General features: G+C 42.7%; 1 protein-coding gene across 6 annotated transcripts in view; it reads right to left on the bottom strand.

The window, feature by feature from the left end:
• Positions 1–27,189, bottom strand: part of LOC140188740 (kazrin-like) — a 709,679-nt gene that overhangs the window by 197,627 nt on the left and 484,863 nt on the right. For all 6 annotated transcript variants that reach the window (XM_072245329.1, XM_072245328.1, XM_072245332.1 and 3 more), the window contains one exon: positions 14,025–14,216. In XM_072245329.1, the coding sequence (XP_072101430.1) occupies positions 14,025–14,216 (192 nt within the window). The remainder of the gene's footprint in view (positions 1–14,024; positions 14,217–27,189) is intronic.

Here is a 27,189-nt window from a genome sequence, read left to right on the forward strand (position 1 = left end):
TCCATACGTTATGCCAGTCAAGATATTGGTCTTTGTCTGCCATTGTGCCTTCAACAATAAGTGCTGAGATCTCTACAAATGGCATTATAACTCCCTCTCAGTTCTGAGTTGGACAAGAAGGAGAAGTAAATGAGTTCAATTTCTAGCACTGCAGTGATTCCAGCTGAAAATTGTATAACATGAATGACACAGAAGGGCTAAATTAGACTTAGGCGTGATGGTTCTCATATGAGAACAGATAGAAGAGTGGCTTCATGAGTCAAAGAAATGGGGAAATAAATGACAGCGGAGTGAAAACAAAATATGAGACTGGACATCGGTAAGGAAAATAACAATGAGTGTTTACTCTTCCTTCCTACTGGAATCTGGTTCAGAGAAGTTACAGACCCTCGCAACATGGCAGAGTTATATTAACCCCAGAAGACATTAGGCTATAAATTCCAACATTCTGGGTCACCCTACTAGAGATCTAGATGGTTACAAAAAGATCAAGAACTTCAGTTGCAAGGTTTGCCATAGGACATACTTGAATTTCCCTTTGCAATACCAAACTGAAGCTGAAATTGTCAGTTTCACTGCAGTGAAACTATTGTACTGCAAGTTCTCACAGCTGTGGCCATTTAGCCTAGCAGGTGCAATCTCTGAAGCCAGCACATAATAGAACACAACATAAGGCAACTGGTAGTTTTCCAACCACAAATGAGTAGTGTTTCTGAAAGGATACTGAACTAATGTGAATGTTTCCAGGGATCCGAGCAACAACAGTCCTACTTAATCAGGTAATTGCCAGGAAGATTACTAAAAGTCAGTGAATGCATCAACTTTAGGGAAGTCTACACTGTAGCTAATTCTGTGTCCATTCTGCCAGTGGCTGTGAGCTGAAAGAAAAGTTGATCAGTCATGTCTCCTTCAGTATGGGGTTTGGATGATGTCCCTCATGAAGCAGTGGGATGTGGCGGCAGTCTGGACTGATCCCTTAAAGCAGCTGAGAGTGACCATGAACTTTACCTGAAGTAGCAAAGTAGTCCAAGCACAAAGACAAAACTATATTGGGATGGCACGAGGCAGTCGGTCAAAGCATGGACAGAGAATGTAGTACGTTGATCTTTTAAAAAGCGCAGTTTCAGGAGAAATAGGACAATTAAGAGATGTCTGTCTCCAAGTGATTAAAATATATCTTTCTTTTCAGACCAGTGAGGTTGAAAATCTAATTGCAGTTGATTTTTGTCCATTGCGCTGCTGCTCATATCACTTGCAGGAGATTTACACCAAAATAAAAGTTGCTTGGGCAAGCAAAAGTCCTGCTGAAAAGTAAGGAGCTGAATTTCTGAAGGGCATAAATGACATTGAAGAATGTTTGGACAATTGCTTCACTCTGGATTAAGCCAATTTTAAACTACGGGGCTCGTTTTGTTTTACGTGGGGTGGGCATGGCATGAATAAATTTCTAGGCTGTATTGAGTGTCCTTAGTCACATTCCATAATTCAAAACTGGACCTTGAATGCAGGAGTACAACAATGACCAGAGGCACTCGAGTTCTGCTGCCGTGAACACAGGCTGGCAATTAGAATGACTAATGAGAGGAACCTTGAACCAGCACAAGAAAAGCAAGGAATGAAAAAAAAGTCAATTGTATTGAAAGAATGCAACAGATTATGTATGCAAGTTATTCAGGCCTGATATAGGAAGATGCAGGGAATGTTCCTGACTGGAAAGGTTCATGGCAACAGAGGGAAGAAGCTGACAAAGAGGAATGTAATTAGATAATACAATGTGATGGGCAGGATTAACTTCCCTGCCACTTTTTCTCTTCCCGTGACTGTCCTGGTGGTTTCTTAGATACAAGACCTCCGCTCTTCTTTGCAAGTTGAGCAATGACGAAACTGCAGAATTATTTATATCCCTTTATACCCTTTGATTAAATGCAGTTTTGTTATTGTCTAGTACTTTGTCTATGATCAATCTGTGCAAATGTTCCGTGGGCTGATTGGGACAATGCGTGACTTCCATTAATCACTCAGTCTAAGTGCTATCATTGATCTCTCACAGGTTTTCACACACGCAGAGCTCAAGAACAGTGAACAGGGTTTAAAGCTTTTTTTTTCTGACTGGGTTTTGAATAGCTTTTGTGCAGAATGTTTTTCTGCTTAGTTATCCTTTCATTACAGCTGCATTTGTGCCAACAACAGGCTTCCCAATACTAACGCTACACAGAATGATTTCTGCTGGTTAGTAAGGAGATTATGAATGACACAAATTAATAATGACTACCAAAGGAAATGAAAAGAGAGATTATAAAGTTAATGGCTGGCATCCTGAATTCTTTGTCATTGTTCAAACAGAGGCTAAAAATTCCTTGGAGGGGGAAAAAATAAAGGTATTTACTTAGAGAAAAATGTTGAATATTCAACAGACTAAACCTCAGGCTTCCCACCTCTTGACATTGCACAAGAGGTCAGAGAAGAATGAGACTTGTCAAGGCTCAGATTGGTAACTATTTACAAAGAGTACAGAAGAGAAACAGGCCTTAATTTGATGTGTGCTGGAAACCTGTCCTTGTGATACATCATACTCATGAAGCTCGACTTGCTCACCAAGTGTCAATACCCATTTGATGCTGTTTGACCCCGAGCATCTCCAGCATTTTGTTTTTACTGCCATAATTTCTCTGTTGTCCCCTCTAGCTCCATTGCTACAACTAATTTAGTATTGCTAGTTTGTAACGATATCCTCAACCGAATTTTCAGAGTAAATTAGAAACAGTAGTGACTGTGATGTGCCCTATTTAATTTCTCTCCAAACTACTCTTTGTTTGCTACTTTTTAGCCAATTTGACACATTGAGAACCTTTCCACTTTGTTCTACATCTCTACTGAGTGATTTTTACAATAGTCTCTTTAAAGTCCAAGTGCACCATATCAAAAGGCCTAACTACTGTGGTTGCCACTTCTCTAAAGAATAGTCAAACATGGGCCCCATGAACCTACAAATTTTCCTCTGATAATCAATCTATTACTTTGCTGAGAACAGAACAGATGCCTCTTTTTTTTGGACAGGGAGGAAGCAGGAGGGAGTGTGATTAGGCGTTTGCCTTTACCAGTCAAAACCTTCTTGTTAACTGGATGGCATTGCGCAGCGATATAGATACTGTTGAAATAAAAAGTTTGTTGAATCACCTTTTGGCTGCCGTGCCGCTGGAGATAACCAGTTCCTGCTGTGTTCACCAGCAACTTTTATGTGTGTTGCTTGAAATTCCAGCATCTGCAGATTTCCTCATGTTTGCGTTTTTAAATTCACTACTGCGAAGCCTCTTCCAGTGACGCCTACACTGAAGAAGTTTAAATCTTCTCTTCCTAGAGATGCTGCCTGGCCTGCTGCGTTCACCAGCAACTTTTATGGGTGTTGCTCCAAATCTTGTTGTTGGTTACAGAACTAATGAGGTTAACTCAGCTTGTGAGCTCTCTGTTGGAGATGGAGCAGAGTACTCAACACCTACCATCGCCCTCTCTTGAACAACATTAGAAACTGGATACAAAAGCTAACAGGATGCCTGGCCAAGCCCGCTTTCTCTCCTGAAAAGTTGTGTCTATCATTAAGGACCTCCATCAGGAAGGAGATACAGAAGCCTGAAGGCACATACTCAATGATTCAGGAACAGCTTCTTCCCCACGTGCCGTTCAATTTCTGAATGGGCATCGAATCCATGAACACTACCTCACTACTGGGTTTTATTTCTAACTTTGCACCACACACACACACACACACACAATATTCTGTGTATACTTATTGTAATTCATAGTTTTTTCTTTTCTGATATTATATATTGCATTGCACCTCTGCCGCAAAGTTAACAAATTTCACAAAATATGCTGGTTATATTAAACCTGATTTTGATTCTGGTACTTGCCCAAGTGCCCATGACTCAAACAAGGCTAGCTGGTGGATACTTGCATGCTTATCTTAATTTGAGTCCCAAGGAGATGTGCAGTGTTAAATCCTTCAGGAATTTAATATCACACAATGCCAGATTACAGAAGCCATCAGAAAGTTTAGCTGGAGCCATTATTTACTGTGAGAATCTAAAACATGTTTTTTAATGAATATACAGCTGCAACATTGAAAATGGAGCCAGTAGTAACAGTTTAATTTGTTTCCAGTAACCTGCATTTAGCAGATCTTGATTTAGGATTTATCTGCCAAAAAGAGAAAACTGTTAAGAGCCTCCTTATCACAAACAGAGGAATTAGTGAATAAGAATTTAGGAGACAAATAGAACCAAGTTGTCAGGTTCTGTATGCCAGTTAAGATTTCCTGGACTACTTTTTGGAAAACCAAGCAGCATCAAGGATGCTCAGTTCAATCTCAATTTAATGATGTACTTCCACAGTATTTACAGCACAGGAACAAGACAATTCAGACCAACAGATCCACACTAGTATTCATGCTCCACAAGTTTGTTTGTTATGTGCCGTGTTGTATGACGATCATGGTCTTTCTACGACCATGATTGCTTTTGGCAAATTTTTCTACTGAAGTGGTTTGCCATTGCCTTCTTCTGGGCAGTGTCTTTCCAAGACGGGTGACCCTAGCCATTATCAATACTCTTCAGAGATTGGTGGCTGCATAACCAGGACTTGTGATATGCACCAGCTGCTCATATGACCACTCACCACCTGCTCATATGTCTTCATGTGACCCTGATAAGGGGGCTCAGCACATAATACAGCTTGCCGAAGCCTGACCTGTTGCCTAGTGAAAGAACGAGCTCGTCCTTTAGTACAGATGTATCTCCAGCCGGGGCACAAAAGCTCCACAACTTTCTTCATCTGACTTTCAATCCCTTTTCCTATTCCTTCCTCCCTCCCTCACTCTATATCCAGCTTCACTTTTAATACTACTTAGTTCAAATATTACTTTGGTAGTAAGTTCTTCTCACAGGGAGCATGAATCTCTGGATTTATCTGCCCCACAGACTTAGAACCATAGAAACTACAGCACAGAAACAGGCCCTTTGGCCCTTCTTGGCTGTGCCGAACCATTTTCTGCCTAGTCCCACTGACCTGCACACGGACCATATCCCTCCATACACCTCCCATCCATGTATCTGTCCAATTTATTTTTAAATGTTAAAAAAGAACCTGCATTTACCACCTCGTCTTGCAGCTCATTCCATACTCCCACCACTCTCTGTGTGAAGAAGCTCCCCCTAATGTTCCCTTTAAACTTTTCCCCCCTCACCCTTAACCCATGTCCTCTGGTTTTTTTCTCCCCTTGCCTCAGTGGAAAAAGCCTGTTTGCATTCACTCTATCTATACTCATCATAATTTTATATACCTCTATCAAATCTCCCCTCATTCTTCTACGCTCCAGGGAATAAAGTCCTAACCTATTCAACCTTTCTCTGTAACTGAGTTTCTCAAGTCCTGGCAACATCCTTGTAAACCTTCTCTGCACTCTTTCAACCTTATTTATATCCTTCCTGTAACTTAGTGACCAAAACTGAACACAATACTCCAGATTCGGCCTCACCAATGCCTTATACAACCTCATCATAACATTCCAGCTCTTATACTCAATACTTCGATTAATAAAGGCCAATGTACCAAAAGCTCTCTTTACGACCCTATCTACCTGTGACGATACTTTTAGGGAATTTGTATCTGTATTCCCAGATCCCTCTGTTCCACTGCACTCCTCAGTGCCTTACCATTAACCCTGTATGTTCTACCTTGGTTTGTCCTTCCAACGTGCAATACCTCACACTTGTCAGTATTAAACTCCATCTGCCATTTTTCAGCCCATTTTTCCAGCTGGTCCAAGTCCCCCTGCAGGCTCTGAAAATCTTCCTCACTGTCTACTACACCTCCAATCTTTGTATCATCAGCAAACTTGCTGATCCAATTTACCACATTATCATCCAGATCATTGATATAGATGACAAATAACAATGGACCCAGCACTGATCCCTGTGGCACACCACTAGTCACAGGCCTCCACTCAAAGAAGCAATTTTCTACCACCACTCTCTGGCTTCTTCCATCGAGCCAATGTCTAATCCAATTTACCATCTCTCCATGTATACCTAGCGACTGAATTTTCCTAACTAACCTCCCATGCGTGACCTTGTCAAAGGCCTTACTGAAGTCCATGTAGACAATATCCGCTGCCTTCCCTTCATCCACTTTCCTGGTAACCTCCTCGAAAAACTCCAACAGATTGGTCAAACATGACCTACCACGCACAAAGCCATGTTGACTCCCCCTAATAAGCCCCTGTCTATCCAAATGCTTGTAGATTCTGTCTCTTAGTACTCCCTCCAATAACTTACCTGATGTTAAACTCACCGGCCTATAATTTCCCGGATTACTTTTCGATCCTTTTTTAAACAACGGAACAACATGAGCCACTCTCCAATCCTCCGGCACTTCACTCATAGACAGCGACATTTTAAATATTTCTGCCAGGGCCCCCGCAATTTCAACACTAGTCTCCTTCAAGGTCCGAGGGAACACCCTGTCAGGTCCCGGGGATTTATCCACTTTAATTTTCCTCAAGACAGCAAGCACTTCCTCCTTTTCAATCTGTACAGTTGCCATGGTCTCACTACTTGATTCCCTCAATTCCATAGATTTCATGCCAGCTTCCTTAGTAAATACAGACGCAAAAAACCTATTTAAGATCTCCCCCATTTCCTTTGGTTTCGCACAAAGCTGACCACTCTGATCTTCAAGAGGACCAATTTTATCCCTTACAATCCTTTTGCTCTTAATATACTTGTAAAAACTCTTTGGATTATCCTTCACTTTGACTGCCAAGGCAGCCTCATGTCTTCTTTTTGCCCTCCTGATTTCTTTCTTAAGTATTTTCTTGCACTTCTTATACTCCTCAAGCACCTGATTTACCCCCTGTTTCCTATACATTTCATACAACTCCCTCTTCTTCTTTATCAGAGTTGCGATATCCCTTGAGAACCAAGGTTCCTTATTCCTATTCAATTTGCCTTTAATCCTGACAGGAACATACAAACTCTGCACTCTCAAAATTTCCCCTTTGAAGGCTTCCCACCTACCAATCACATCTTTGCCAGAGAACAACCTGTCCTAATCCACGTTTTTTAGATCCTTTCTCATTTCTTCAAATTTGGCCTTCTTCCAGTTCAGAACCTCAACCCTAGGACCAGATCTATCCTTGCCCATGATCAAATTGAAACTAATGGCATTATGATCACTGGAACCAAAGTGCTCCCCTACACAGACTTCCGTCACTTGCCCTAATTCGTTTCCTAACAGGAGATCCAATATTGCATCCCCTCTAGTTGGTCCCTCTATATACTGATTTAGAAAACTTTCCTGAACACATTTTACAAACTCTAAACCAACTAGACCTCTAACAGTATGGGAGTCCCAATCAATGTATGGAAAATTAAAATCCCCTACCACCACAACTTTATGTTTCCTGCAGTTGTCTGCTATCTCTCTGCAGATTTGCTCTTCCAAGTCTCGTTGACTATTGGGTGGTCTGTAATACAACCTCACTAATGTGGCCATACCTTTCCTGTTTCTCAGCTTCACCCATAAGGACTCAGTAGACAAGCCCTCTAATCTGTCCTGCCTGAGCACTGCTGTAATATTTTTCCTAACAAGCAATGCTACTCCCCCACCTTTCATTCCTCTGCCTCGATCACATCTGAAACATCGGAACCCTGGAATATTAAGCTGCCAGTCCTGCCCCTCCTGTAGCCAAGTTTCACTAATTGCTACAACATCATAATTCCACGTGTCAATCCACGCCCTCAACTCATCCGCCTTCCCCGCAATACTCCTAGCATTGAAATATATACACCTCAGAAGATTTTTACCACCACTCACAACCTTTCTATCAGCGGATTTGCTTAAACTTTCAATATCACTTATTTTCACCCCAGCCACACTGTCAGCTCTGGCACTCTGGTTCCCATCCCCCTGCAAATCTAGTTTAAAGCCTCCCCAATAGCACTAACAAACCTCCCTGAAAGGATATTGGTCCCCCTGTGGTTCAAGTGTAACCCATCTCTCTTGTACAGGTCCCACCTGCCCCAGAAGAGGTCCCAATGATCCTGAAATCTGAAACTCTGCCCCCTACACCAGTTCCTCAGCCACTTGTTCCTCGTCCAGAGCATCCTATTCCTACCCTCACTGGCACCTAGCACAGGTAGCAATCCTGAGATTACCACCCTTGAGGTCCTGCTTTTCAACTTCCTACCAAGCTCTCTATACTCACTGTCCAGGACCTCTTCACTCTTCCTTGCTATGTCATTGGTGCCTATGTGCACCACGACATCTGGCTGGTCACCCTCCCACTTCAGAATGTCATGCAATCGACCAGAGACATCCTTGACCCTGGCACCCGGGAGGCAACAAACCATCCTGGATTCTCTGTCACGACCACAGAACCTCCTATCTGCACCTTTAACTATCGAGTCCCCTATCACTACCACTCTCCTCTTTCTCCCCCCTCCCTTCTGCACTGCATAGCCAGACTCAGTGCCAGAGATCCGGCTACTGCAGCTTGTCCCAGGTAAGTCATCCCCCCCAACAGTATCCAATGCGGTATACTTGTTGCTGAGGGGAATGGCCACAGGGGAACCCTGCTCTGCCTGCCCTTTCCTCTTCCCTCGCCTGACAGTGACCCAATTTCCTGTCCTCTGCTCCTTTGGCGTAACTACCTCCCTGTAGCTACTATCTATGATCTCCTCATTCTCCTGAATGATCCGCAGGTCATCCAGCTCCTGCTCCAGTTCCCTAACGCGGTTTGTCAGGAGCTGCAGCTGGATGCACTTCTTGCAGGTGTTGTTGTCAGGGACACCGGAGGGCTCCCTGACTTCCCACATCCTGCAAGAGGAGCATTCCAACATCCTGCCTGGCATTCTCTCTACGCTAGACAATCTGAACAAAAAACTTACTGGAACCTACCCTGGCCTCTGCCTGCTCTCGCCGAAGCCTGTTTGAACCAAAGCCGCCCCACTCTGACTCAGTCCACTCCGACGATGGCCGCTGTATATGGTGGTCTGCTTTTTAAACCTTGGCGCGCTACGTCACGCGCCTGCGCAGTGCAGACCCTTCTCCCCGAGTTCTTTAAAAAAAAACGACTTTTTCGACCCGAGTTCTTCCGCTCACTTCTTCAGCTACTTGCTTCGACTGAAACAAGAACTGCTGAAATTTTCCCTTTTTAAACCTTGGCGCGCTACATCACGCGCCTGCGCAGTGCAGACCCTTCTCCCCGAGCAGTTCTTTAAAAAAAGACTTTTTCAACCCGAAATTCTTCCGCTCACTTCTTCAGCTACTTGCTTCGACTGAAACAAGAACCGCTGAAATTTTCCCTTTTTAAACTTCTATGTGCTGCATTTTTGAAAGATAACAGGATGAGGGCTACGGCCACCTGGCACAGAGGAAGTTGAAGGCTGGGTAGATCGGCCACGTTGGAGTGATGAGGCAGGTAGAAGGGGGCCACATGGGCCATTCCTGTCCATCAGGGGCACCAGCCTCCCCAGAATCCAGGATATCTTCAAGGAGCGATGCCTCAAAAAGGCAGTATCCATCATTAAGGGCCCCCATCACCCAGCACATGCCCGCTTCTCATTGCCACCATCAGGCAGGAGGTACAGGAGCCTGAATTACTTACTGTAATTCACACTTTTTATTATTATTACATTTTGCAATGTACTGCTGCTGCATAAGAAATCTCACGACATGTACAGGTGATATTAAACCTGATTCTCTTTCTGTTTCTTGTGAGCGAGGGGCTATAGAGAAATAAAGCACACAAATTGACCCTTCGACCCCTTCAGTCCCCAGTGACCATCAACCATCTATTTACATTAATACTATTCTTTTTATTATTCTCCCCAAGTTCCCATAAACTCCCTGAAGATCCCATGCTCACCTACACACGAGGTGAAATTTACAATGGCCAATCTCACAGCAGGAAGTTGGGAGGTGAGGTTGTGCAAATTCTACACAGACAGGATCTGACATCAGGAATGAACACAGGTTCAGGGTGCTGTGTGGTACTACTAGGCCTTACAAGCTGTGCTGTGTGTTCTTCATTCTCCGGACAAAAGTTTTCCCAAATATCCTAATGGATTTATTACCAAATGATGTGGGAATTGGTGATAAGGGAGAATTTAGCCAAGGGGTTAGATGGGAGTTTTAAAAAACAGATTTCAGACTGTCACCTATTAATGGCATAAGCTTCTGACGCAAGCAAAGACAGGTACGTACCAGGGGAATCTACAGTATTTGCATAGTGTTGTTCCTTCTTGCATCTTGTGGTGCATCAGGCTGCATTATGGCTGCTTCTGTAGCGTTCTGTTTTTTTACGAGGCCGAGTTGCTGGCTCAAAGTGTGGGTGGAAAGCGTACAAGGAGCCAGCCGGATTTGAATTCGGGACCATTTGCCCTGAAGTCTGGTGCTGATGCTACTGCTCCACTAGCTGACTACCTGGATAATGACAGCTCAAAAGCTTGTGAATTATGCTGCATCAATGAAAACAATCTCATTCATAATTTGGCGAGGACTTCTAATTCAGCTGTAACGGGTGGGCTTTCTTACAGATTGGCAAAGCAGTGAAGGAACAGCACAGTCATATTATAGAGGAACTCAACATGGTCCTTTTGACACAAATACCTCTGCAAGTGCATCTAAACTACAGGAGGCAGGCGGTTCAAGGCAACACTCTCCTAAATTTAAACACAAGAGAATTCTGCAGATTCTGAAAATCTAGGGTAACATGCAAAGAGAAGAGAAAATGCTGGAGGAACTCAGCAGGTCAGGCAACAGCTATGGAGAGGAATAAATAGTAATCCTGATGAAGGGTCTCGGTTCAAAACGTCGACTGTTTATTCCTGTCCATTCGTGTCTCCGTCCCTGCTGATTTCCTCCAGCATTTTGTGTGTGCCCCTCTCCCAAACAATTGGGTTTGTACTTTTACTGATTTTCTTGTCTCCCTAGAGGTTTGATTCTGTGGTCTCCAATCACCTCCTGATATTCTGCACGAGCTGTACATTTCAGTGAACTATTTAACAGGGATCACAGCTAAGCCAGAACCTGCCACAACTCAAGGCTCATACATGCATGCAGTTTTTAAGAATAACTAAAAGAAAAAGGAGTCACTGTCAGACATCCCAAATTATATTTTATTTCTGGATTCCAGCTTACATCTGTTAAAATGTCCCTTTGCTGAAGGCAGACTGGGTTAAATCACATCAGCTTCTGTGATTTAAGCATCATTTACTGCACAGATTTCTGATAAGCATAGTGATATAAGATGTTCTGTTTTAATATTGCATGGTTCTAAAATGTATTGTTTTTATAGTGACTATTTGCTACAGGAATGTGATTTCAGAGCATAACTGTTCATTTCTGAAATAGCTCACTTTGGAGAAATTAGGCTCTTATTGAAGTCTCAAGCCAAGCTCTTACTTGAGTATTTGCAGTGATCAGATCACTCATGTGCCAGAGATGTCTCCTCGAAGCAAGAATGACCATCAAACTGGATTTCCCGGTTTTAAAATTTTTGTGATTTTCTTTTCCAGAAAAAGAATTCAAGAAATTGTCTTGTTAGCAACTGGCAAGACTAGCAAATAAAGAGGAGACAAGCTCTCGGGAGTAGAGTTACAAATCTTCTCCCTCCAGCACCCCCCCCCACCAAGTTGCTAACGAGTTTGTTCTGTTTGACCAAGACGGCAATAAAAAAAACTCTTAACGAAAAGATGACTTCAAATCAGAGCTAGCAATAGAGCATCCAGCTATGTCACCAAAGTGCTTGTTACACTACTAAACATCAACCCACCGAATTTCTCTGTTTTTTTTCCTGAAATTGCTGACGTGGGCAATGAGCTCACAGGCACTCTTCTTCTAGGAACCTAACCAAGCGAGATTGGATCACAGACAGCATGAAACTGGAAGTATATTCGCCAACGCAGAAGCAAGTATCTGGAAGTTCAATAGATCTTTCCTCCTCTATTTGATTGGTTGCTGTGGCCTATTTTGGAGACCCAATTAAGATCTGTCAACACGGCTCAGACCCAAGAATAAACCCTTGGCTTCCTGGATTACAATCCCATTGTATAAGACTTTATGAAACTGAGGACTTTCAGGTTTTGTACAAGCAGTTACTGAATCTGGTTTCAAGAGGTTCAAAATGGAGCCTATCAGCTGAAAGAGAGAGAATTTCATCATTGAATGACTATTGGTAAAAAGGCACTCATCAGTTGGTCATTGACAAAGCAATTGCTCTAGACCAGGAGTTTCCAAACTTATTTTAAAGCCACAGACCCCTACTATTAACCAAGGTGTCTGAGAACCCCAGGCTGAGAACTTCTGCTCTAAGACAGTGCAGTTATCTTTTCTACAGAACCAAAGAGTAGTCATAAAGTAAGTAAATTTATTTTTATTGGCTTGAAAATCTATAAACTTACACTGAAATTCATAATTTCCAAGTAAAGCAAAACACCGACTTGCCTTTAGATAGAATTATTACTTCAGAGATGCAAAAAAAAATCTCAAAAATGCTTAACAAGAGTGTCATCAAACTAAATATGATTCCAAGTCATATGGGGAGATATTAAGATGATGACTAAAAGTTAGGTCAATATGACTTTAAGGATCTTTTAAATGAAAGAGTAGAAAGCTATGAGTTACAAGGGGGTGCAGAGAGTAAGACAAAAAGAGAGAAAATCAAGACAATGAAGAGATTAAAAAACAAGTATGATTTTGAAATATAGTGTTTCTTAACTAGGAGCCAACATAGATCTGTGAGTACAGCCATGATGATTGGATAGGATTGAATGCAGGAAAAGGCATAGAGAGCAGAATCTTTCATCATCTCAAGTTCACACTGGGGACAAAGTTGGAACCAGTCAAGTGGAAGTTGGAATAGTCAAGTATGGCGATTACACCAGGTACAGATGAGGGATTTACCAGTGGATAAACTGAAAGCAGTGGGACAGAGGTGGATTATATTACAGAGACAGAACCAGGAGGTCGCAGTCAAGATGCAAATGTGTTGTAATGCAGCAGCTCATTTTGTGTCAAATACAAACCTGAGGTTGCAAATAACAGAAGGCAGCTTTCAAAAAGTGCCTAAGGAGGGGAATAGAATTGACAGAAGGAGTTTGTATCAGACATTGAAAACAATGGCATGAGGTTTTGTAACATTTTGGACGAAGTTTCTATTAGTATTACACTAGATGCTATAGAAACAAGCATGACCACTTTAGGAATGTGGTGGAGTCAAGTAAGGTAGCAATATAATAGCAAACAACAGGAATTCTGCAGATGCTGGAAATTCAAGCAACACACATCAAAGTTGCTGGTGAACGCAGGGTCCTGACGAAGGGTCTCGGCCTGAAACGTCGACTGCACCTCTTCCTACAGACGCTGCCTGGCCTGCTGCGTTCACCAGCAACTTTGATGTGTGTTGTAGCAATATAATAGAGCTGGATATATATGTGGAAAGTGACATTTGTTTGGATGAATGGACTAAAAAAAATAAAAGGGGCTCAACAATCTATTATTGGTAACAGTAAGGAAACAAGAGAAGCCACAACCAACAAGGATAGAAGGAAGAGAGTGTGATCCCACTTGGCCTGATCACAGCTGCATGACACATCCTCACAAACATAACTACAGATATATTCCATTAATATTCCCCTGCCTCTTCCCAAAATCACCGACTCCATGTGGGAATGAACACTGTGGATGCTTACTGCTCTCCGTCATTGTTATTATTTGTGCAGCCTCTACAGTGAAGCTGCATGGAATTCCGAACAGATAAACCGGATCCCAGTAAAAGAGTGAATTGTGCCAGGGAGCTCATCTCTCCTTAGGTCACTAAAATCTAATGGTACTTCTTGACTATTGCCCTGCCTGAGACCAATCAGGTATTAAATCTGGAAAACTTTTGAAGGTGAGAAGCCAGGCACAGGTTTTGGTAGGAGCTCACTGTTCTCACTTCTATCTGCTAAGCAAAGTCGTGCACTCACCCTGCAGGGCTTCTTTGGCTCGGGCCAGCTCGGTCTCCTTCTGGGCAAGCTGTACTTTCAGCTCAGTCACGGACAGGATCTCAGCTGACTTTCCTGCATTCGTATCCTCCAACTCCTTCGTTAGCATCTCCTTCATCTGCCTCAGCCACTGTACCTCCTCCTGGAGCCGGGAAACCTCCTCACGAAGAAGCACTGCCAACAGACCAGATGTGCAGTTTAATAACAGATATAGTCAACTGTAATAAAAAAAAAGATCTGCAGGCCCGTCACTGTCTGGTGGAAAAATAATGGATTACATAGAGTTATAGAACACCACAGCATGGAAACAGGCCCTTCGGTCCATCTTGTCTGTGCTGAACTGTTATTCTGCCTACTCCCATCGACCTGCACCTGAACTATAGCCCTCCAGACCCCTCCCATCCATGTATTTATCCAAATTGCTCTCAAACTTTGCAATTGAACCCCCATCCACCGCTTCCGCTGGCAATTCATTCCACAGTCGCGCCACCGAGTGAAGAAGTTCCCCCTCAGACTCCCCTCAAATATTTCAGAGATTTAAATATCAGAGATCCTTCATCAGAACGCTTGTTAGAAAAACATTTATCATTCAGTCACAGGCTGGATTCAAACTGTCCCTTTGCCATGTCACTATTTGCACACAATGAGATGAAATGCATGAAGCTCACAGCCACAGCTGTCTGGGAGTTCACAACATCAACTGAAATACTTAATATGCATCTTATGTACAAAGAGTACTTGCCCTTGCATTCTTTGTTCAGGTTCTTTCCAGGTTATGGCAGAGCTCCAATCTGGAAAACTGTCCATAATCTGAACGACTGACAAATCAAAAACGCAGCCATGCACTGAGTTTCTGCACAGCAGAAGATGCCTGCAGAGGTGGGTTGTCCCACAAAACAGTTAGTCTGCAGAAGCATTTTATATCTAACTTTTTTCATTCTTAATAATAAAAAGCTGATATTAATAGACTTAGCCCAAGTTTATTGATATCAGCAAGTTCATTAAAAAAAATTATTGCTGGCCTGGACAGCGTGTCTCTGGGTAGGATTTGCCAAATCAATATCAACTAGGATATATTCTTCTCAGGTTTGATGTGATAAAATTCCTGCTAGTGTCAAGAACAGTCACTGGAGGCTCTGCAACAGCTGAAAATCTTTCACGTGGGTCTCTCAAACACGACTTGTTAATTATGGGCTTTATGTAAGTCAGGTGTTGGGGAAGATAACTGGCATCGCAGCCAGATTTGATTTCTAGCTACCTTCATGACTCCAAAGTCCTTATGAGGCGTCCCACGTGCCACCCTCCACAAACGCTGCTCTGCATCCCTCAATGTGGACCAACTCCTGTCTGCTCACTAATGCACTGGCTCACATTCTGTCTTAAATTCTCATCCTCGATTTTAAATCTTGCATGGCCCACTCTCTTATCTCTGACCATCTACTGCCTTGCAGTATCCCTATACTTCACCTTTTCATGTACCCCTTGTATGATAAACTCTTAATCCATCTCTTCACGGCTTTTCACCTTATGCCTTTACCAGAATTGTAGATTCCCTGTAACTCCAACACTATATTCTGCATTCTATAACTGTTTTTCCGTTTGTATTACCTCGATATACTTCTGTTTGGAATGATCAATCAGGATGGAATGCAAAACAAAGCTATTCACCGTATCTCAGTACATGCAATAATAATAACCCAATTAACCATGTTGGCCTTGTGTATCTGATTTCAAAGCAATCCTCATTGCCTTCGACTAACCAAGTCCAGAGCTTTGGAATTCCTCCTTAACCCACAATGCCTCTCATTTCTGCCTCCTCCAAGTTACAGTTTAAATCATTTAAGTAGTGAATTAACGTTGGCTTTTAATGTTCCAACACGTATCTATTATTTTTATCATTTACCAACCCACACCCCCATCAAGAATATAAGCTTCTGTCTGCTCCAGACATGGGACTTGATGCCCCTTTGTTCTTTGCTGAAAATGTGGAAAGTGAACTTGCTGGCCTGGTCCCCAGAAACTTTCAAACAAAAATTAACCAGGGAGCGGTACCAACTTTTAAGAGACGCAGAGCAAGCCCTCTTCTCATTACTACTGGCAAGGAAGAGGTACAGGAGCCTGAAGATACACACTCAATGTTTCAGGAACAGCTTCTTCCCTTCCACAATCAGAATTCTGAATGGACAATAAACCCATGAACACTACCTCACTATTTTTCCCTCTCTTTTTACACTAATTACTTATTATATATATGTATTTCTCATTGTAATTTATAGATTGGTTTATTATTATGTATTGCAATGAATTCCTGATGCAAAGCTAGAAATCTCATGACATAAGCTAGAGACAGTAAACCTGACACTGATTCACAATGACACCCTCAGCTACCCCTGTGCTACAAAAAATCAATGGAAGTGAAAAATCCTAAGAAATACTGAAGACATAACAAGCACAGGGTGGGAAGGTAGCATGGTCATTCGCACAATGCTTGACAGTACAGGTAATCCAAATTCAATTCTCACCTCTGTGAGGAGTTTGTACATTTTCCCCACGACCGCATGGTCTTCCTCTGGGTGCTCTGGACGCACCAGTTGATAAGCTGATTCGTGATTGTAAATTGCCTTGTGATTAGGCTAGGATTAAATTGGGAGGTGGGGGGGGCTGCTGGGGTGGCGGGGCTGGAAGGGGTGTGTTCCGCACTGTATCTCAATCAGTCAATTAATCAATAAAAGCAGAATGCATTGTTGAAATGTGATGGATGCAGATTCAATAATAACTTAGGAAACTGCACAGTTGCAGACAGTCAGAGGAATTGAATTAACCTTCCAATGTGCTGGCAGAGGTACAGTAAGATAAATGACTTCTTTCTGTGCTGTACGAAGTCTGTGCATAACGGACAGCTGGAATCAGGCACCTGATTCACTCTATTGCCCAGGAGAGATGGGGAAGAGATTTAAAGAATAGACAAGCAATCCATAGTCTGGTCACACCTATTGTTTTGGCTCTTGCCAGCACTCCCTTTTGAATGCAGTCAATAGCATCTGATTTAATGGGCCCCAACAGGCTATTCAAAGTAGTTGTTGCCAATAGCTACGCACCATCAGTTACTGTACTGGTACACAACCACGCCAGTGGGTGAAACGGGTTTGGGATTTCACTACATGACAAAACGCCATTTCAAAGCAAGCACTGGTATATGAAAAACTTTCAATTATCGGGGAGAGTGAGAATAGAGAGAGAAATGACCAAACTCTTTACTTGCCTTAGCAGATCCTGCACCACTAGCATAGCAACCCTTAAGATTAATGTAAGGTAGCTGGTGGTGTGAAACAGCCTATCGCTGCCTGACATTCCCACCCATCAAAGTTTCATATTGCAAGAGTCACTGGATCAGAACAGCATATTAGCAAGGATTAAGAGCAGTGAATTTCATCAATTCTACATCAGCTGCAAATGACGAAGTACCTGGTAACAAAACCCCCATCTCTGTAATCAATCCTGAGACTGCCTACCCCCTAATTCAAACGCTAATGTTTACTGTGGTTAATAAAAAGCCACCTGTCCTTCCCCCTTACTCAACCTATCAAAGCAGTGAAGGGGCTCCCGCTATTGCTCCCATATGAAGCTCATCTGTTAGTTGAGCTAAAGAGCATGTCTGTGGTTCATTACCAAACCAGACCTATTAAAATAAACCCTGTGGCTTAACTATGGTCTCAGATGAAGACCTCATTAATCCAGATGCTTTTCAGTTAAGACTTCCCATTGGCTTCTACAATTGTATCTTAGAAACCAGTTGCCGGCAGGAGTCCAAAATCTGGGTTTGAAAATAAAAGCTTCATTCGATCATTTGCACTGCTTGATCAGAATGTGTTGGCTTGTGGTGGATGGAGTGAGACCAGGTGGTAAAATCAGAAATCAGGTTTAATATCACTGGCATATGTTGTGAAATTTGTTGTTCTACGGCAGCAGTACATCGATACAGATCTCACTGGATTCCTTAATAAGTAAAAAGGTTTCCATAAACTATTGAGCAGTACACAGAAAGAGGTGCAATAAAGTTGAGGCCCCACTTATGTTGTCTTTGAGCCATCTCTCGTAGGTAGTACAATTGCTTGTGGCTTGGGCCTGGGGTTCAGGGCTATGCTATGTGCAAGGATGGGAGTAAAAGCAGATTTATACTTCTGCGCCAAATGGACACCGTAACCTACGCAAGTGGCCTACACGTGTTGTGAGCATTTATACTTGTGCGTTGGTGTGTCTGTGTCGCTCTGCAATTTGGGCACGTCGCGCATGCGCACGTACCTGCCCGTGCAAGGCTTCATGGTCATGGTAGTCTTTCTCGGGGTAAACAAGATTAAAGCGAGCATCTTTTTTCGTAAAAGGAAATGTGTCCTCCATATTTCAGAGGTCTGTAAAGCTTTATGGAAAGCATTGCAGCCAGAGTTCCTTCCCTGCCCTTCAGTCGCCCACTGGGAAGCTATTGCAGTGTAGGAGGAAATGCGAAGCTACCAAGCGGACCAATCACAGTTGTTGTGTCTGCGTTGCCGCGACATGTAGTTACATTTTGGGAGAGGTGCACGTCAGGCTATGGTGTAGGGATCCACGTAGGTACTGCGTAGGGTTCGCGGCTATGCTGTACCTACGGCATCGATTTGACACAGAAGTATAAATCAGCCTTAACAGGCTTGTTTTCACCCGTGTTGTTAGTTGCTCGTTGTGTTCTGTTGAGGATTGTGGGCTCATACTGTTGGCACCGGAATGTGAGGCGATACTTGTGGGCTGCCCCCAGCACTCCCTCGGGTGGGTTGGCTGTGAACGCAAACGAGGAACTTCACAATATGTTTCAGTAAGTTTGAATCTTGAGATGGCTGCGGGTGGGACTGCTGCACTGTCAGAGGCGCAGTCCTTACTTATACCAAGCGCTCTCCGAGAAAGAGAGTGTGTGTAAATGCCACTGCAGCATAAAGTCTAAAAAACCAGTGGAGCTATCCATTATCCTCGACAAAATTAACCTCAAACAATGTTATTAAAGATTGACTAGCCCTGAATTTGTCCTCAACTCAGTACCAAGAGATTCTCAGTCATATTCTGGAGCTCCCACCTCCAATAATTAAAGAAACCTGAAAATACCATTTATCTTAGTATCTCACAATTATTCTTGTCTAATGAAATCAATGACGCCAATCCTGTGGCATGTCCAAAGTTGCGCAAGTCTTTAACCAGATTTCCCATGTAGAGTGAGACTTTGCACAAATCTGCATGCCCTGGATGGACTCCATTAAGGATTCCGTATCACACTCACTTCCTGAAAAATTACTCAGAAGCTGGTTCAGGATGTCTACATTCAAATGAAAAATCTCCAAATTGCTCATGCGCACACGGAGAAACATCCATTGTTGGGCAAGGCCTTTAACGGATCATTGCTTTCGATGGGAATTTGCTGTCTGCAAATTGGCTCACTATTATAGGCTGCAGCATGAAGAGACATCATCAAAGCAAACCCATCCCTGCTCTGTACTTCATGTTAAAAAAAAGTCATCCATAGGTTTTCTTCATTAAGGGGATCCACCATAACGTCCTGGATTAAATCCTGTGGCAATCAGCAAGTAGCGAAGGGGGAGGATGTGAGGACTGGAAGCCCCTAGCTAGAATATGTGGATCCCGGATTGGCTTTTACCGGAAGATCCACCAACAGACAACCCCTCAGGAGAACATCATATTCAACTCAACCGCTGCACCGCCAGCTCAGTTTCCACTGTGGATAAAGCTCAGGTCAACAAACGATTCATGACCTCAGCTCACTGTATTTCCATATGGTGCTAATGACTTCCTGATTGACTGTCTCCATGGACAATTAACCTACATATATAAATAGCAGTTTTGCAACTGCGTGCTTCGTCCATGCATATGCATGCACGTGCATGCACGTGCTTTAACATCTGCTTAGCGTACGTTAGCACGCTTCGTTAATGTACGTTTTGAACACGCGCACGTCTGCTCAGCATGTGTTCACACACCAGGACTGCTTGTGCACAGAACATGCGTGTCCATGCTCATAGTTAACATATTTAGAACATGTATATGCACACCCAACGTGAGTGTCTGTATGCACACTTACAGTTCTGTGTGTTTGCACAGAGCATGCATGTACAAAATCAGGGCACATGACCTACTGGGTCAGAATTATTATACACGTATATCATGGCAGGCACTCAAAGCATCCATTTTCAGGATGTTAGGTGCTTCACAGTTGGGTCAGGGATCAGGGAGGAGAGGGCTGAAGCCCTAATTCTCTTGTTGACAACACGTCACTGGGGCAAAAAGTTTCCTTTGGTTGGATTCCCAGTCAGCGGCCAGTGTGCATTTTCTACAATAAAACAAAAGAGGTGGGTAGATAAATCCAAATTCTCTGCAAATGTTTAGTTTTGAACATCAATGGGGAACTCGATTGTGTTGAAAGGTTTCGCCGAGTAATCACATTTAATGTAATGCGACACCCACGCAGTCACGTCGAGAGACTGCAGGCAATGGGAAAGTGACAGCGATCATATTTCACTGAATTTTACCCCTGTGATTTGTATTGAAGGGTGTCTGAATTATTTAACCAGAAAAGACATATCTCTACACATTAGTCAACACTGGTATTCAGCTTGGCTTAGTGATATCAATCCCCCAGTGTCTGAATGAGTTGGATTTAAAGCATACTTGAGGATTTGAACAGAAAATCTAAATTACTGTGAAAAAGACCCACATAATCTCCCTCTGATTTACTTGTTTAATTTGATCTATGTTCAACTTGTTGCCGTGGATCCCTTCATAACTACTATGGTAAGGTGCTACACGTATATAACCCTACTTGTGACTGACGAACACCAACAGAATCAAATTTTGAGCAATTGTTGTTCCCAGCCTCCTGAAGAAATTGCTGTTGGATGAGGTTCAGGCCCATATCTGAGATCTCAAACAGTGTGTAGAAGTCTAAATGTGGATTCTGCTTTCTGTTTAACCGGTGTGTACCACATAAGGGCCTGTTGTCTCTGCCTGATGTTGCTATCTCGTACGCTGCCCAAAAAGAGCACATTCCTTCCCTTTTAGCATTTCTGCTGAAAAGTTTGGAAGTGGATGTTGACTGAGAATAGCATAGGGCTCTCTGCATGTTAATCATGGTGGAAATCCAGCTCCCTCTACGACATGGGAAAATCCCACAGCTTTCACATCTCAGGGCTACTAATAAACTGTTATTAGTAGTATCCAGGACATCTTCAAGGAGCGATGCCTCAAAAAGGTGTCCATCATTAAGAACCCCCATCTCTCAGGACATGCCTTGCTCTCATTGCTACCATCAGGAAGGAGGTACAGAAGCCTGCAGGCAGACACTCAATGATTCAGGAACAGCTTCTTCCCCTCTGCCGTCTGATTTCTGAATGGACATTGAACCCATGAACACTACCTCACTACCTTCTTATTTCCATTTTTTGCATTGCTTACTTAACTATATAAAAAAATATATACACACTGTAATTCAGTGTTTCTTTCTATTATTATTATGTACTGCTGCTGTAAAGACAACAAACTTCATGACATATACTGGTGATATTAACCCTGATTCTGATTGTAATTTAAGATAATGAAACCACAGTGGGGAGGATATTGCTACAAGACCCAGTGATCTGATCACTCTTCAGTAACTGATAGTTACACCTTGGTGCATTTGGCAATGTGATTTTACTATCCTCACTTTACATCGTTCCCTACTGACGATCCATAACTTGCACATCAATGTTGTAAATCAATCTTGCAAAGCAGCTAGCTGGCAATGTCACATTGCATGAAGGTGGAGAAACAGTGACAGAATCTTGGGGCATTGAAATGATCAGTATAGTATATCACAGTATATCGCCTCATACTGCAGTTAACGTTGGTTATTGCAGGATCTGAAATTACTGTAAAGACAGGTAAATATCTCAACTTAGGCTAATATTCAGTGTTGTACTGATGGGATGCTGTTCTGTCTTAAGTGCATTGCTTTAGCTGAGATACTAACCAAAGAACCCCAAATAATCTCACAGGTGGACAAAAGATCCCAGAAAACTATTTCAGGTATGAACTGAACAGCAATCCCCAAGTTCTTTATTGTACTTTCAGTGGCCACATTATTAGGTATACTTGTACACCTACTTATTTATGCAAATATCTAATCCAGCCAATTATGTGGCTACAACTCAATGCATGAAAGCATGCTAACATGGTCAAGAGGTTCAGTTGTTGTTCAACAACAGAAATGCGATCTAGGTGTCCTTAATCATGGAATGATTATTGGTGCCAGGTGGGGTGGTTTGAGTACCTCAGAAACTGCTGATCTCCTGGGATTTTCACGGACAACAGTCCCTAGACTTTACAGAGAATGGTGTGAGGAACAAAAAAACATCCCATGAGTGGCAGTTCTGTGGGCGAAAACGCCTCCTAAGTGAGAGAGGTCAGAGAAGAATGGACAGACTGGTTCAGGCTGACAGGAAGGTGACAGTAACTCAAATAACCACACATTAAAACAGTGGTGTGCAGAAGAGCATCTCTGAATGCACGACACGTCGAACACTGAAGTGAATGGACTGCACCAGCAGACAGCCACAAACGTAAACTCAGTGGCCACTTTATTAGGTACAGGAGGGCATTCCTAATAAGTGTACATCCTTGAGTTAATGGCAGTCAAACAGATCTATCCCTCCATGTGAGAACTTGCAGTGAATATACTGCCACATTGCATTTGCAGCAAAGAGAAATTACTTGGATGTGAAGTAGTTTGGGACATTCCAATGGTCCTCTACAATTTCAATTCTCTTCCCTTTTCAAAAAAAAATTAGAATTACAAAACTGGTATTTCTCTACAAAAGGTAACATTCTTCCCTTGCTGTTATGACTATCCCTGTGCTGAATAGTAGCAAGACCAAAGGCTATAAATCCAAATCTGAGATTCCAGTCAAGTTGTGCAGGAGAGAAGAATGAAATCTAGCTTTGTCAGCTTGGACCAGGAGATACTTGGATCAAAAAAAAAAAAATCACAATATTTGTGCTTTCCACAATGAGGTTTGGGGAGAGAATCTGCAGTTAGGTAGGGATGGTCTATACAGACCTATCCAATCCTACAAAAAGGTAGTGGTTACAGACCAGTCAATCACAGGAAAGGTCCTCCTCACCATTGGGCACATCTATAAGGAGCGTTGCCATCAAGGACCCCCATCATCCAGGACATGCTCTCTTCTTGCTGTCAACATCAGGAAGAAGGTGCAGGAGCCTTCCACACCACCAGGTCCAGGAACAATTATTACTCTTTTACCATCAGGTTCCTGAAAGTCCCGTATCTAGTTACCATAATAAACGCACGACACAGAATTCAAAGCAGATACAGAACAGATGCATGGCTCCTACAGTAGATATGCAAAGGACACAGAGAAACCAGGGTATATAACATAAATTGGAGAGAGACCAATTTTGTTCGGCTGAGATACGATTTAGTGGAAATGGAATGACAACACTTGCTGAAGGGTAAATCCATGTCAGAACAAAAGGAGGCATCCAATGAGCTTCAGCTTCCAATTCTGGACTTCCACAGATACAGTGGGACACACAGGGCAGGATAAGCCAAAACAGTGGAAATTTATGACAGATACCGAGAGCCTGCAGTCATAGAGAAGGTACAGCAGTGAAATTAGAAACAAATTTAGGAAGACAAAGAACAGACATGAAAAGATATGCCAGAAAGCAAAGATCAATTCAAACAACATATTCTATAATGGTGTGGAGAGAGAATCAGAAAACAGTGAGTGTTTCCGCAGAGATCAAAATATTAGCATGAGTATGGGGCAGAAGACATGTAAAGTTCAGAATGAATAATTAGCATGCCTTCACAGAAGAGGCAGCTTTTATAATTTTGACATTAGGAAGGAAGACTGTTGGAAATAATAGCAGAGGCTATATTAATAGAGGCTGTATCAAAGGTCCGACTTCTATAGAAACGGATAAATTGTTAGGCCTAAGATAAAATGCATCCCAAGCTCTTAAAGGGAGGCAGTCCAGGCTCCAAGTGTAATTTTCAAATGCCTAGGGTGTTTAGCAAATTCCGAAATGACAGATTAATTAAGAAAGGAAAAACCCGACCCAGTGCAAAACGACAAGCTGGATTAAAAATTGATTCAGTAGCAGAAAGCAAAGGATAATGGAAGACAAGTTTTCCTTTTCGAAGGGAATATGAAGCAAGGTCCCCCTGGGCTCGATATTTAGCCATTTGTTCTCATGGACTATACAATGATTTACATTTAACTGTAGGGGCCACAGTCAAATCAAGTTGGGGGTTGAAAATTTGGCAGCATTGATAGGCAAGAGAATTCTAAGCTGTTGAAATATCAATTGGGTGGACACAAAAGTGGCAAATAGAATTCAGCCTGGAGAAGCGAGATAGTACAGAGCAAACAAGAGAATACACAATAAATATCAGAATATGCTAATGTTGAGGAACAGAATCTCTGCAGGTAAAAGGGCAGATAGATAAGGTGATTAAAACAGCTTAGGCCAGGATATACTTTCCTTTATTGATTGAGGCATGAATATGTGAGCTTGGGAGGTCATGCTAGAAATGGAATTGGAAATGGGACTGGTTTATTATTTTCACATGTACTAAGGTACAGTAGAAAGCTTGTCTTGCATAGTTCTTATAGATAAAATGATTACCCAGTGCATTGAAGTAGGACAAGGTAAAACAAAACAGAATACAGGATGAAGTTTAACAGCTACAGAGAAAGTGCACTGCAGGTGAACAATAAGGCGCAAGATGATGCAACATATGCAAAATACCGGAGGAGCTCAGCAGGTCAGACAGCATCTGTGGAAATGAATAAACAATCGATGACCCTTCTTCAGAAGGAAGGGGGAAGATGCTAGAATAAAAAGGCAGGGTGAGGGGAAGGTGGCTAGCTAGCAGGTGATAGGTGAAGCCAGGTGGGTGGGAAAGGTAAAGGGCTGGAGAAGCAGGAATCTGATAGGAGAGGAGAGTGGACCACAGGAGAAGGGGACCCAGGTGGGGAATGATGGACAGGTGTGAAGAGGTAAAAGGCCAGAGTGGGGAATAGAAGAACAGCGGAGAGGCAGAATTTTTTTTTACCAGAAGGGGAAATTGATCTTCATGCCATCAGGTTGGCGGCCACTCAGACGGCATATAAGGTGTTGTTGCTCCACCTTGACGGTGGCCTTGGCACAAAAGGAGGCCATGGAGCCACATGTTGGAACTGTAATGGGAACTGAAATTGGCACCGGGAAGTTCCGCTTTTGGTGGATGGAGCGGAGCTGCTCGACGAAGATAATAATGAAGTAGATTGTGAGGTCAAGAGTTTATCTTACCACTATTGGGAACCGTTCAATTGTCTTAGAACAGTGGGGTAGAAGCAATCCTTGAGTACTTTTGTATTTCCTGCCCAAAGGAAGAGGGCTCTTTGATTATGCTGACTGTATTACAGAATCCATGGAAGGGAAGCTGGTTTCAGTGATATGCTGAGCTGTGTCCACAACTCTTTGCAGTTTCTTACAGTCATGTGCAGAGCAGTTGCCATACTAAGCTGTTTTGTATCCAGACAGAATGCTTCAACTGGTGCATCAACAAAAATTGATAAGTGTTGATGGGGACAAGCCAAATTTCTTTAGCCTTCTGAGAAAGTAGAAGCATTGGTGAATTTTCTTGGCTATGGTGTCTATGTGGTAGAAGCTGGACAGACAGGTGATGTTCATTCCTAGGAACTCTCATAACCTCAACACATTTGATGTAAACAGGAGTAATGCACCACAACCCCCCCGCCACCTTCCTGAAGTCAATGACCAGCTGTTTTGTTTTGCTGACATTGAAAGAAACGCTGTTGTCACGACACCATATTATTAAGCTCCTTCGAGTACCCTACTTCCCATTGTTGGAGATATGTCCCAGTACGGTGATATCATCTGCAAACTTGTAACTGGAACTGGAGCAGAATCTGGCTACACAGTCATGAGTGTATAGGGGGTAGAGTGAGGACTGATGACGCAGCCGTGTTGAGCACCAATGTTTAGAATAATTTAGGCTTGTAGTGTTGCCGCCTATCCTTACTGATTGCAGTTTCAGGAGCTATTGACTCCCAAGGTCTAGAGATAGGTGATGAGTTCGCCTGAAATAATAGGCAGAACTGTAGTCAATAAAACATAGTCTAACGAAGGTGTCATTACTATCCAGATGTTCCAGTGACTGTCCAGAGCCAGGAAGATGGTGCCCGTGTAGACATGCTTCAGCGCTGAGCAAATTGCAGTAGTCCAAATTTGTCGGAAAGGTTGTTACCTAACCATTGTATTCAATTGTGGTCTCTTTGCATTTGCCCTACCGAGGTACAACACCTCACACTTATCTGGGTTAAACTCCATCTGCCTTTTCTCAGGCCATAATCTGTAACTCATCTACAGTTGGAAGCAAAAGTTTGTGAACCCTTTGCAATTACCCGGTTTTTTTCATTAATAACTGATAAAATGTGGTCTGATCATCATCAATAATAGACAAACACAATCAGCCTAAACTAATAACACACAAACAATTGGACTTCTCATCAATACTGAGTACACCATTTAAAGAATCACAGACTAGGTTCAAAAAAAGTATGTGAACCTCTGGGGTAATGCCTTCAACAAAAAATATTTGGTATCAGATGTCCCAATCAATGAGATGAGATTGGAAGTGTGGGTTGTAGAGGTGCCCTGCCCTATAAAAAAGACACACAAAATCAAGTTTCTGACAGAGCCTGCTCTTCTCAAGAATGATCTGTTTATGTGCACCATGTTTTGATCACAACAACTTTCAGAGGAACTTAGAAGAAGAATTGTGGGGATGCATAGAACATAGAATAGTACAGCACAGTACAGGCCCTTCGGCCCACAATGTTGTGCCGACCCTCAAACCCTGCCTCCCATATAAGCCCCCACCTTAGATTCCTCCATATACCTGTCTAGTAGTCTCTTAAACTTCACTAGTGTATCTGCCTCCACCGCTGACTCAGGCAGTGCATTCCACGCACCAACCACTCTCTGAGTAAAAAACCTTCCTCTAATATCCCCCTTGAACTTCCCACCCCTTACCTTAAAG

Source organism: Mobula birostris, chromosome 27 (genome assembly GCF_030028105.1).
Source record: "Mobula birostris isolate sMobBir1 chromosome 27, sMobBir1.hap1, whole genome shotgun sequence".
In the NCBI taxonomy this organism is placed as follows: Eukaryota; Metazoa; Chordata; class Chondrichthyes; order Myliobatiformes; family Myliobatidae; genus Mobula; species Mobula birostris.